The sequence below is a fragment of the Anser anser genome, assembly GCF_964211835.1.
Source record: "Anser anser genome assembly, chromosome: 1".
NCBI classification, from domain to species: domain Eukaryota; kingdom Metazoa; phylum Chordata; class Aves; order Anseriformes; family Anatidae; genus Anser; species Anser anser.
The window spans coordinates 66048859-66061488 of NC_139720.1; the positions used below are offsets into that span (position 1 = coordinate 66048859).

Below are 12630 nucleotides of genomic sequence, written 5' to 3' on the forward strand. Positions count from 1 at the left end.
AAAAAAAAAAAAGGCAACTGGAAAAAATAGCTAAGAAACATGGAAACCTAAAAAACAGGTAAGAAACATGGAAAATGGGGGGTTGGAACTAGGTGAAGGAGGGTCGGAACTAGGTGATCGTTAAGATCCCTTCCAACCAAGCCATTTTGTGATTCTGTGAAACATAGGCAGTAATTCTGGGTCAACTGTGTGATGGAGAAAAATTTGAAGGGACAGCAGAAATGAAGTTTGGGGCTTCCTGCTCAGAAATAACCAACTGCAGAGAAAAGAAGCTCTCTACAGAACAATAGGGAAACTGTGCTCAAATAATTCAGTGAAGCTCTGGTACTTGTGTAAAAGAAATGATACAAGAGACAGAGGGAACAGAAATAATTGCTGAACTGATTGGACTGAAACGTGTGCAAGTATTTCAATTGCAGATGTTGGGGAAGGGCAAATCCATTGACAGTTAATAGTTGTAAACACCAAAAATAGAGACAGATAATTTAGTTATAAAGTCTAGCAATACAACCATCCAGGGGAAACAGAGGGGTATCTTCACTGGAAAAGAGCATAATCTCAACAGTGGCTGAGTGCTTGCTTTATTGGAATTGGTGCTGACTGTGGCTTAGCATGGGAGCAGCTCAGCCAGCCTCATGGCTGAAAAAAACCTGTCTACAAAAGATGGAAAATTTTCCTCAAATTTGGAAGACTTCTGGGCAGCTAAACTTGCAGGACTCTGGAATACTTCCTAAGAGGAAATGATGGAAGCCAAACTCTTTGAGAGAATTAAATAAACCTGAATGAAAAAGTACCAGTGAACCTAAATGTACAAGTCCATTTTGCACTGATTCCAGGGGAAGATGTATAACCCTACATTAGAGCTGGTAGGGAACCTTCAGAAGTCTCTATTTCACTAGGAGTTTCCATAAGATGCTTGTAAATATTTGCATAGAAACTTAATCCCGAACTTGGATAAAGAAAATCATTCTGACAGAGTGAAGGACAGTTTTCTTGAGTACTTTTGGGTAAGGAAAGGGAGACAAAAAAAAGCCTCCAAACCTTTCTGTCTAGATCAGCTCAACATGTCTTCCCCTGCTCTAAACTCTTGAAGATCTCAGATTCACTTCACAGCCCTATAAACAATGAACAACTTGCTTTTTGGCTTTGCCTGGACAAAGCAGGGAGCTGTGAGGCATTTCCAGCACCTTTGCACACACGGAATGCCGGTAGGTGTACAGAGCACTTCTAACGACGTTCTATTTTATGCCTTTAGCACATGTGTTATATATGCGGTGAAACAATAAAATCCTCACACTCTGAAATGCTGAGCATTAAAACCACATCCTTCATGGTTCTTCAGCATCCATTTCCCTTCCCCTCCCTCCGTGTGACCCAAGCCTGATAATTTCTTACCCCTTTATCCACAGGGACCTTCACATCCATGGAGAGGTAGCCCGTTTCCCCATTGATCATGGCAGTTCTCAGCTGCAGAGGTGAATGAGATCAACATTAGCATCTCTGGGCAGAGCAGGACAGGAATTAATAGAGCTGCTTGACATTAATATACAGGGGCTGTGACAGGAAAGAGTGGCTGTCATTTTTTTTTTCTCTTCACAGCTCTTTCTTGCTTCTTTTAAACTGAAAACCTGTTCTCAGTGGTCAGGATCCTTGTTCAATCAGTAACATGGAATAATAATGGCTTATGCTGAAAGCTTGTTGATATGTCTTTTGAGCTAAAGGAAAGGACCTGGAAGCTATGAAATTGACAGTCCACATTTCAGACTTCACCATTTGGCAGCCAGAAAGTCATTAGCACCGTGCTCTGAGAGCCTGAAAGAAGAGACACCCGAGAAACCCACTGGCTCCCCCAGACCGAGTACAAAGCTCTTTGGCATCTTTTAAAACTGATTTATAAATTATAGGCTGCATTCAGCACCACTTCTGAGTTCAGCAAAGCAGCTGTTTAACACAGCAAAGCAAGGCTGTGTGATAGCCAGGGAGGCAGTGAGAAGACCACTTCATTCAATTCAGGTTCCAAAGGCAAAATGTAATTTTCACAGTGACTCCCAGCCTCTTGCAAGAAAGAGCCAGGGAATTTTTCCATAAGTGCAGAGGGTTTGACTTCAGGTCCAGCCTGCCAGAGCATATCAACCTATTGCTTCAGCCTGGATAGAAAAAAAGGTGGGAAGTAGCTTATTCATTCACACATATTGCTTCCGTACTTCCAGAGACAAGCTTCCATTCAGGTGCTGGCCAGACTCAACTGCAGTTGCTTTACAAGGCCACAGCTCTATTTCTTATGGCTGTTTGATGTGGGTTATTTACAGGCCTAGAATATAAAGCTTGTGTTTTCCAAGGCCCATGTCTTGGAAATCAAAACACTGACTAGTTCTGTAACTCCTTTCTTGCTAAAAGAGTTTGACCTCCTGCCAGAGCCACGGCATGCTCTGTTCTGGTCTGACAGCCTGCAGCAATTTCTCTGGGTTCTGGGTTTAGTTCGGTTATTGCTGTTTCGTCCATATCTTCTCGAATGCCAGCTGTCTTTCCTTGGCCCATGAGGCAGTGGAGAAGTAAACCAGTGGATATGAGATCTCCTTGGATCTCCTCACCTCCAGCTCCAGGCCTGTGCCCAGCGCTGAGGTGACAGTGTCTGTAGATCAGTGCCACAGCCCAAGCTTGCTGCTTCTTCCTTGACAGCTTCTCCTGCATGCAGAACTCAATCAGCCACAGTCCTGGTGTCTGGGAGTCCCTGTAATGCTCAGTCCTCATTATGCTGGACACTGCTGGCAGCAGCCGGCCTTCACTTTGACAAATGCCTAACCAAGTCTGGATGGAGGAGTTGTCTGCTGCTGACTCCCTTTTCCCATCCACTCGTGTGGTTTCAAACCAACACAGACATACGGTTTACCTGGGGACTCTCATAACATCTAGGTGTTTGGCCACTCAGTCCCAACTTCCTTGCAGGCTAATTTCTTCTTCAGATGCTCTGTCAAGGCTGAAGAAACTTGTTCAGGTGTCAGCTCCCAGACTGCTGGGCAGGACCCCGCGACCCCTGTTCCCCTCACACTGAGAATAACCCTGTGTAACTTTAAAAGCAACCTCAAACTTCCTTGCCGCCCAGCTGCAAATAGCACTGTTGTACATGAATTTCTATTTTGCAGACAGTGCCGTGTTCCCTCCCTTTTTCTTTTCAGCAGCTGGCTGTATTACACATCATTAGCACTTGGGCATATTTTTCCAGTCTGATTTTGCTGCTTATCAGTGTTGCTGAGATTATACTGCAACTGATGTTGAGTCTGTCATTGATCTAATACCATAGCTGCAAATCTGAGTGTTGAAACGTTGGCATCTTTCTGCTGCAGTGGGTGTATCTTGAGAGACTCTCAACTTGCTGAAGTCACACTGCAGATATCAGTGACTGCAACCTTTCTTTCTTCTGGAAGATGCAGTACAGGAACACAAAGTGGCTTTGTTTTGTATGCCTCTTTTGATATATGTATATATTTCACTCTGGATAGTTTTATTCTGATTGCCTAAGGGCAGAAACCTTACACTGCATCATATATACATTCAGGTATCAATGCTTTTTTAAAAAAATTTGTTGTAAAATAGCAAACTGTAGAGAGGAGTATCTCTAAAAGTGTCTTCAGTGACAGAGCTGCTAGAAGACATTAGTAAACCCAGATAAAGCCATAGATAACCTGTCAAGTCCACTGCATGTAAAATCTCATATTTTTGTCTTACTTTCCACATCTCACACACAGTCCTGCTGTGCTTTCTTTCTCAGTCTGCCACCCTTCCACTTGCTGAGTTCTGCTGGCACGACCCTTTCTGCTTGCCCTGTGCTTGCGGCAGTAGCTGCTGTAATCCTCTTGCTGGGCACTTCGTTTGTCCCACCTGTTTCTGTGATATCTATAGCATCAGATCCCTTTATCTCAGCGGTCTCCCCTGTAATCCAGAAGCATGCATCCCACAGCTAATTCTGTCTTACTCCAAATTATTTTCTTACCTTAGCATCTTAAGTAGCTATTCTCTCCTAATTCTTCTGAGTAAAAGAAAGCCAGCTACAGAGAAACCTCTCTGCCTTCTCATTGTATCTGGGTACCCAGTTCTGAAACACTGCAACATGCAGCCGTCGAGGTACACGCTGTTTCTTGCTTACCACTTTTTAATAGTTTCACTTGAGAGAGTAAAAAGGGGATTTTCTATTCATTTCCCTTTGTCAGCTATTGTTTTCAGTGCTTCCAAAGATGTGCAATAAGGTGTTTCCTGGAAAACTGTTTTTATTGAGTGTCTAAGTTCCTTATGCTCTTTGTCTATTATCAGAAATGACTGCAAAGCTTAGTCTCTTTTGGAATTGCACTTTCTTTCTTGTTGCAGATCTCATTAGCTGAGTGGTTTCAGCTATATCTCACATACTACACATATGGGCAACATCATGGGATGCCTCCATACTACTGAGCTATTTTGGCTTTGTGTTAAGCTATGTCCAGAGGTGCAGCTGCTGCCACCAGCATGTAGGTCAGGTACAGACAGACCAGCTCCCTGGAGCATCCTCCGACTACTTCCTTCCTCCTGCCAGCACTTTCTCTCCCTGTTCCATGGGAAGGAAAACTGGTACAGAGAAGGAAGGCAAGCACTTTGTAGGTGAGCATCGGTCTTGTCCTCTTGTAGAATACCAGTCTCTCTTAGTCAGGGCCAGATCTGCACAGAAAAAACAGGATTGCCCCTTCCCTCCCCCTCATTCCATGAAGGCACACTTAGTAATAGAAGGAAGGGGCTACAAAAGCCTAAATTCACTTTCTGATACTCACTATTTCGTCCTGGTCTTCCCATTCCACTTCTGAGAGATCTACGCTGTTGTAGTTTGGCTTAGGCTTCAGTTTCTTTCCTTCTTTATACTGGCATTTATTGAAAAAAAAAAAAAAAAGATAAAATAGGAAAAAGAGAAAAAAACACCCCAGTAAGTGACTAGATAACTTTTAAAATTAACCCTTTAAGAATTTAGTATTAATTTCTAATTTGAAAAATAAGGATTTTTCAGTCTCATTTATTCTCTGACTTGGAAGGCAGTTTTTTGGTGCAGATAATTTCTCAGTCCATATTTCCATATGCCACATATTTCTTTATGCGAGTGGTGCGAAGCTGGGAGAGTTCAAGCGGGAAAGTTTGTTCCAGGAGCAAGGGACAAGCAGGAACATAGGTGAACTTGCAGGTAAAAGCTACAGCCTGGTTTGCGAGAATATTCAGCTAAATGTGTCAGTACAGTATGCTTACCTCCAGGAAATATTTTTTTTTTCCCCACAGCTAAGAGTGTAATCCCATTAACACTATAATACCAGCAGGAGATCTTTCCTGATGGGAATTAAGCTTTGGCTTCACTGACAAAAAGTAGGCTTTTCACCTCAGGTTAACTGATGGAAGAGAGCTATTTCCCTCTAATCTTACTGGTGAAGAAAAAAGTGTGAAGTAGACTAAGAGAGGCCAATTTCAGGTGGAGGATAAAGCAATGACCTTGCCTAGCTTTGCTTTGCCTCATCCTGGCAACATGGTGTGATCCTTCTCCTCACATAGTGAAGTAACTACCCGTGTCTGAGGTCTCTCTGTGCAAAGCTGCCTTTATGAAGACAGCTGGTGCGAAGCCCTGTGGTGGCAATTCCTCTTGCCAGTAACCACATTAACACCTATAAGCTGTGCACATGGAGATTTGTGCAGACAGGCACGTGTGTGAAACAGATGATGTATTGCATGCCCGGGTAAGAAAGCCCATAGTGTGGTTGCAGGTACGTGCAGTCTGGAGTTCCAGGTGGCACCATGAAGGAGAAACATCCTTGTGTCCACTCTGACCCTCAAGTATTTGCAGCACACTGGTCCCTAAATTGTTTCTGACATCCCATGTTACCAGGATTTGTGTTACTCCACCTCGCTAGCCTCAAATTCCCCAAATTTCCAACACTACAGCTGCTGGGCAGCTATTACTGGGGAGATAGCCATGCTGAATCTTCCTGTAGGAGATGTGTCCGAGTGAGGGGATTTGGTTCTCCAGTGGAGCCTCACAAGCATGAGCATACATGTGTGCCCAGAGTACAGCAAGTGCACAGAAACACAGCACCCACACGCACTCCTACAGAGAAGACAGGCGGGTTACCTCCCACTTCATACACATGTATACATATATGCACCTAGGGGTGTGACATTGATTTCTCTGTCCCTCATGTTCCCAGGGCCCGTATATCAATAAAACATGAGAAATCAGGATCATCCCTAAAAGCCGGTGTTCCCAAGTCAGCAAGGATCTCCACAGCTATACGTACCAGAGGACGGAGGTCTGGGTGAGAAAGGATGTAGCCGTTGTTGGTGTTCAGAAAGGCGTATCCGTGGACACCCAGCTGGAGAAAGAGAATAATTAGCTCTGCTTTAGCTAGAAACACCGCTGTGTAGTGGGTGCTGCTGATACCCTGGCCCCATCAATATTCAGAAGTATTTTCTTTTTAAAGGTATTGACCAGCAGAAAATAGGCTCCATCCCAACCTTTTTAGCCCTGCATTTCTGGCTGCTCAGAAAAGACTGGCTGTGCTTGGGTGCACACAGGGATGGGCAGGTAGTCTGTCTCTGCACACAAGCAGGGAAAGACACCCCCTTAGAGCCTGACCAGCCTCGCTAGCAAATACCAGCAAGAAATTTCCACGAGAGCAATTGCTCAGATCAAGCCCATACATAATACAAATTCCAGCTAAAGCCTGAGTTGCTGAAAACTCATAGATAGCCTGTGCTTGCCAAAATATGAGGTGTCTCATGGAAAACAAGAACGGCTAAGTTTTCTATCTTCAAAAAAACGTAGCAACTTTATATTCCTATAGAGTCAATCCTGGAGGGATAACAACAGGGAAGCAGAGAGGTAAGTCTTTCACAGTCCGCCTGCACCTTTTTGGAGGGAATGAATTACTTATCACACATATCCCAGATCAAAACTCTGGACTTTATACAAAACATTTTTTTTTGCAATCACATAGAGCTCAGCTCAGCGTGGCAGAATGAATCCAAGGCGTTGGATCAGGACTATGGCAAACTTCCTTGTTGGCCTATTAAAGCTGAAATTTCCCAGCCCAATAAGTGGGATCATAAATGTATGAGCTCTCAAGGGCTTTGGAGCTGGTCCTTTGCAGCACATATGCCAAAGGATTCAAGCTGAGAATATGAGGTTTATGAACCGGTTTGGAACTGAAAGAACTTCTGGGAAGTCATGTCCTGCCTCTGATGTAAATAAATCCTTCAAATAATTTTCTCTTCTTCCATGACACTACTTGGAGGAAAGGACAGTGTCCCTTCGTGGCTCAGAAGAAAGATTATTGTGACATATGGCTTTTGAGTGACATGGGAGAAGGAAGATGAAAAGGTATTATTAGTATTCTACAGAAAATAAACGTGTATAAGAATTGAAGCTCCTAGACAAGACTCCCCCAAACCTAAACCAACTAGCTTTTGCCTGCTGAACACTTGCACCCTGATGCTCTCGGTTCCTGGGTTGCCTGAAGGGCCATTTTCAGCAGCTACATGCAAATGGTCTGCCAATCCTGCATCCAGATCTGGAAGCACAGCAGAGATGCATAGCTTCTGACAGCACTTCCAGTCCTGCAGGTCTCTAGTGAACAGATTTTGGACAACTGCCTAACTGGTAGTTGTTTAATAGTTATTTAAGAGAAACTGAAAACTTGAAATGATGGCTCAAACTGCCTGATAACTTTGGCAATCCTCAGATGTGCTTGATGTCGCCTGGTATGGAGAGTGATTGAACAAAAGGTCACTGCACACAATTCGCAGCAGAAACCAAACTAAACAGTGCATCTCTGGGGTGTTTTCCTATGGATGAACATGAACATTTTTTTTTTTTAAGATATATTGATTACAGAGCTAGAAGTAACTGTTGGACTACTTTCTGGAGAGCAAATACACTGTCTAGGTACAGCATCAGTGGGTGAGAGCCAACCTCCTGTACACTGTCCTGCCAAGAAGTCTTCATGCTGATGGGGAGAAAAAGACTTTCAGACATGGCAGAACAGTTTGGTCTCTGAAATGAATTTAGTCCTCAGTTTTTCTGCCAAGAATACTGACAGTGAAGCTTGTTTATTTTTTGCCAGCTGTTATGGCAGCTGTTGTCCACTGGGAACTGGCTATAAAACATTAATTCTTCTGAGACAGGCTATCAGATCCATCTCATCTCTGAAGGATCTAAACTGGTGACCACAAAGGCGCAAAGACTCCACGACTAGTTGTGAATCCACTGGATCATCCAGTCCTTGTGTTTCTGAAGCAGCCTAAGTGCTTCTAGTGGTGAATGATTTTGCATGTATTATATGCATCACCACATCTGACTGCCCTTGCTTTATGCTCATACTTCTTCCTACAGGAAGAGGAATGATTTTTCAGAATCATGCCCGTGGAAGAATGACTAGTGACTTTGCAGTGTAAAATAAAATTGCCTTATTTCAGTCTTACCTTATACCGTGGAGCAAGTTTTAACAACTCCCTCAGGGGCACGTCAGAGCCCACCACACCCAGCAGTATGCCGTGAGATCTCTTGAAAACAAAGGAAAACCCGTTTTCAGAAGCAAAACTTCAGTAGCGTTCTGCCTGAACACACGCTGTTAACTTCCTACTGACCTTTCTTGTGTTCTCTTTAAGCTTATGTTTAATTCATTCAAAACCAAATAACATACTGTTTGTGGAGAGAAGTATTTCTATCCAATACTAGTCTGCATTTTTGATAATGATTCAGAAGTAATATAAAATGACTGGCAACAAGATTTGAGGGCAAAAATCTGCATTCAGTTTGTGTAAATAACAAAAAGGACAAGGCAAGCATGCAAAGAAATTTAGCAAGTAATTGCTCACAGGACCTAGATGAAGACTTCATTCCTCATACAGCAATGGTGAGGTACCAGATGCCATTTTAAAATGATGTTGAGAAGCTAGAAATGGTACAGAGAAGACTGTCTAAAGGGTTTCAAAATCCAGAGAAAATGCCCTTATCAAAGACACCAAAAATTTTCAACCTTTTTATCTTATCAAAAGAAAGACAGGTTTGACTTTATTGAAGTGCAGAAGATGCTTCCCGGGAGAAAATACCAAGGGCTACAGGGTTTTCAATCCATCAGAGAAAGTCATTATGATAGGAAAGTGAAGCCAGACAGACTCGAAGTGGAATTTGGACACCAGTTTTTAACAGGGAGTGAGAAACCACAATGGAGAGCTCAAGGCTGGATGCCTTTCTTCAGTGACACTTTTGCCAAACACAGGTTATTGGGCTCATGAAGGACTGTCTATATGAAATGTAGAGGTCTGCAATAAAATGCACAGACTAGACAAGGTAATGATCGCTTCCAGTCTGAAACTTTATGGGTCTGTGAATTAGGCTGGGTTTGAAAATGGGAGGGATAAAAACAGGGAGAAGTGTCATATTTAAGAGGTATTTGGAAGAAATAGCATTCAGAGGAAATGGCAGGCTATCATTTCAACAGAAAAATTATCATCTGCACATCCTGTCCAAAGTCTGCCATGGTCCCTGATGGCCATGAGGTCTGTCAGAGGTGCGCTGGCTCTAATACCCCACAAAGGTCTGCTGCAGCCTTCCACCTCTGCTGGCGGGAGGCAGAGCAAAGCCCACGTTGCACTCACCGTCTCGTTCTTCTTGCTGAAGACTGGCATAGCCACCGTTGTCATGAGCAACAGACTTTGAGCCTGAGATGCAAAGAGCTGCCACAGAACAACGAGCCGTGTGTTAGCAGGTGCAATACCACAGATAACCCGAATGAAAGGCACTGGAATTCCCAGGAAGCCCAGATGTTGGGTACAATCAGACACCTCCTCGCCTCCCACGCCCCTCTGAAAACAGATGGCAGCACTTTTCAGTACTCTGTATCCAAGAGGCTCGTAGGATGGATGCTTGCTCATGTGGGGTGATGAGGATGGGCTGAAAGCCAGTGAAATGTGTTGAGAACCTGTAGAAATGGTGGCACCATGTATACCCACCATGAGCAGGAGACATTAAAGAGCTGTTTTGAGGAGGAGACAGTAATGGGTGTGTAGACATGGGCGCTTATGCAGCAAGTGTAAAAACCACCAACACATAGAGCACAGAATGAAGAAAAACAACACAAATATGAGCAAAATCACAAACAACATATTCTATATTGCAGACACATGAATAGCACGAATGAGAAACAGCACAGGCAAATATTTAAAGGGCACAAATACACACACAGCCTGCTTATATAAACTTGTCACTCAGGCATCTAAGCATAGGAAAGACGGAGGCAAAATCATGATACAAACAGGTACAACACAGTGAGCTGTCTCTACAGCAGACACAAGACATGCACATGCATTGGGGTAGCAGAGGCTCCCAGTACTGCAGATGCTCTAAAAACACACAAGAAAGGAGGTAAAACAGGCAAGACACATGCACAGAAATCTCCCAGATCTGCCTAGCATTAAAAAGGGCTTATTCCCTCAATGCCAGTAGCATCTCCCTTCCATTTCTCCTTTGGTCAAGTAAGTAGTGAGGCCAGAACTGATTTACTGTCTCCATTAGTGTGCATGCTAGGAGCCATAAAGCAGCCAGCCAATGATCTGTGCAGTTGCCTGATGGAGATTTGAGCCTGGTATCTTGAGTTATTGGTCTGGATACTTCTGAGTGGAAAATTCCCATTCACAGCAACACTCTTGCTAACACACACCAAGTACCTGTGTCCAGCATTTGCCAGACGCATGGAAGAAGAAATCCAGTGATCTAAGCTACTGCACAACACGGACACCCCTACTTTGGACCCACAGCACAGCTCTCCAGTACATCCAGCATTGCCTCTCCTCTTGCTGGTGTAAGAGGGCTCCTCGAGAGCTGCAGCCCCCTGCCCCCAGATGTACAGGCCAGCTGTGGCTGTGAGCGCTTGCACCGACACACCAACTGGCACAAGGGGAACGGCACGCTCACAAAACACAAGAGAGCAGTTACCTCCTCGGACTGTGGCAGCTAGTGAGAGACATGGATGAACAGATGAATGAGTACATGAATGGAGGAATGAAACAAAAATGGAGAGGTTGGAGTGGAGGAAGAGAATGGCAAGCCAAGCCAAGAAGAAATGCAGCAAAAAAAAGCACAAAAAACAAATCCCTGCTGCTGCCTTGGTAAGTGTGGCACCCCACACCAGTGCCAGGGATGGCATGTTTACTACTAGAGTAAACTTGCTGGGTAGCTGGCAGCATTTCTGGAGGTTTTGCTTAGCACACTCAGGTACCAAGTTCCACCTCTTGCTTGGGACCACTCCTGCAGCAGAAGGCAACCCCACATCACCCTCACAGAGCCAGTGTGCCATGACTGCAGCCGCAATGGTCAGCCACAGCACAGAGTTTGGGGACAGCCTCTTCCCACCAGAGTCTCCTGAAAATATTTTTCCCCCCTAGGAAAGCATACAAAGTGTCAAGGTTTGTTTCTGGAATAGGGGAACCTGACTTCTGGTCAGCTCTGTCACAATTACGCGGAAACCTCTCTGTGGTGAAGATGCCAGCATACATTTCTGCAATGTAAAAGGGGATGGAGATGGAGATTGAGGAGCACCTTCTATCTGGGGAAGTGCAGGGGAAAGCACCTTCAGTGATGATCCCCTTTGTCCTTCCCCTTGTTCCTTTGGATTTCAAAGCTGCCTTGGCAATATAACACCACGATGGCACCAGTTTGTGGTCCTAAGGCCTGAAGTCTTCCCTTAGGCCAGGCAAGGGGCATTGAGAGCCCTGATTTCCTGGTCCCGTTTCCCTCCCAGGAAGCGAGATGTGCCCTTCACACAGGGGCTCTGCCCTGGGTGACCTTGCATCTTGCTAGCCCAAGGAATGAGGGAGTGACAAACTGAGACCTGTATTTCTGACCGGCACTGTGCAGTTAGCTACTGGGCTGGGGGAAATAAATCTCTGTGACCCATATCCTGAGCTGTAAATAGTCTTTCCTGTGAATAATCCTTTAGAAGGTTAGCCTCCTTTCACAGGAGTACTGCTTACGTCATGCTGTGTCTGTGTGATTAGTCCTGGGCTCCTGGGTCACTTCAGGTCCAGACCTGAGTCTACATATACATCTCAACTCCAGGAGCAAGCAGAAAAGAAATATTGCCTGTCTCAGCACAGCCAGAGACCAGTAATTTCTATCAATCAAACAGCTCCTGGTTTTACTTATATTTCAGGATTTCATTTAGGTTCTGACACACACAAGACATTTAGATGGGAAGCTGGACTAAGTTATGTGCCTAACATACTAGCTGAATGCCTAACACCTTTGCCAGTTTGGCTCATAGGCCCTCCTGTTTGCTGACTAAAGACTTGTGCTGTCAGTTCTTACCGCACTGTCCATGTAGGCCTCAGTCCAAATAATGTCATGGTCGTGGTTGATGACCATGGGACGGCTGAGCACGTGCAGGTACTCCATCACGTTCTCCTGGACGTCTGCCAGCGTGGAGATCTGAGTGTAGTAGCCTTCACGGAGAAACAGAGCTGTGAGTCACTCTTCTGATATATCTCCCATATTTATAAATAAGTGTCCACACAAAGTCAGAAAATCAGGTGCCAAAGCCTGTATCTGCCCAGACGGTTTAATCTGCTCTACAA

General features: G+C 44.5%; 2 protein-coding genes across 2 annotated transcripts in view; one reads left to right on the plus strand and one right to left on the minus strand.

The window, feature by feature from the left end:
* The window catches only part of CACNA2D4 (calcium voltage-gated channel auxiliary subunit alpha2delta 4), a 135683-nt gene that overhangs the window by 75117 nt on the left and 47936 nt on the right, over nt 1–12630 (minus strand). The window contains exons 13-18 of the mRNA XM_083821291.1: nt 12365–12498; nt 9658–9735; nt 8479–8559; nt 6297–6371; nt 4797–4883; nt 1396–1467 (exon numbers count right to left, since the gene is read on the minus strand). Of these exons, the coding sequence (XP_083677417.1) occupies nt 1396–1467; nt 4797–4883; nt 6297–6371; nt 8479–8559; nt 9658–9735; nt 12365–12498 (527 nt within the window). The remainder of the gene's footprint in view (nt 1–1395; nt 1468–4796; nt 4884–6296; nt 6372–8478; nt 8560–9657; nt 9736–12364; nt 12499–12630) is intronic.
* Nucleotides 1–12630, plus strand: part of LOC310892960 (uncharacterized protein) — a 284028-nt gene that overhangs the window by 67728 nt on the left and 203670 nt on the right. The gene's annotated exons all lie outside the window — the stretch shown is intronic.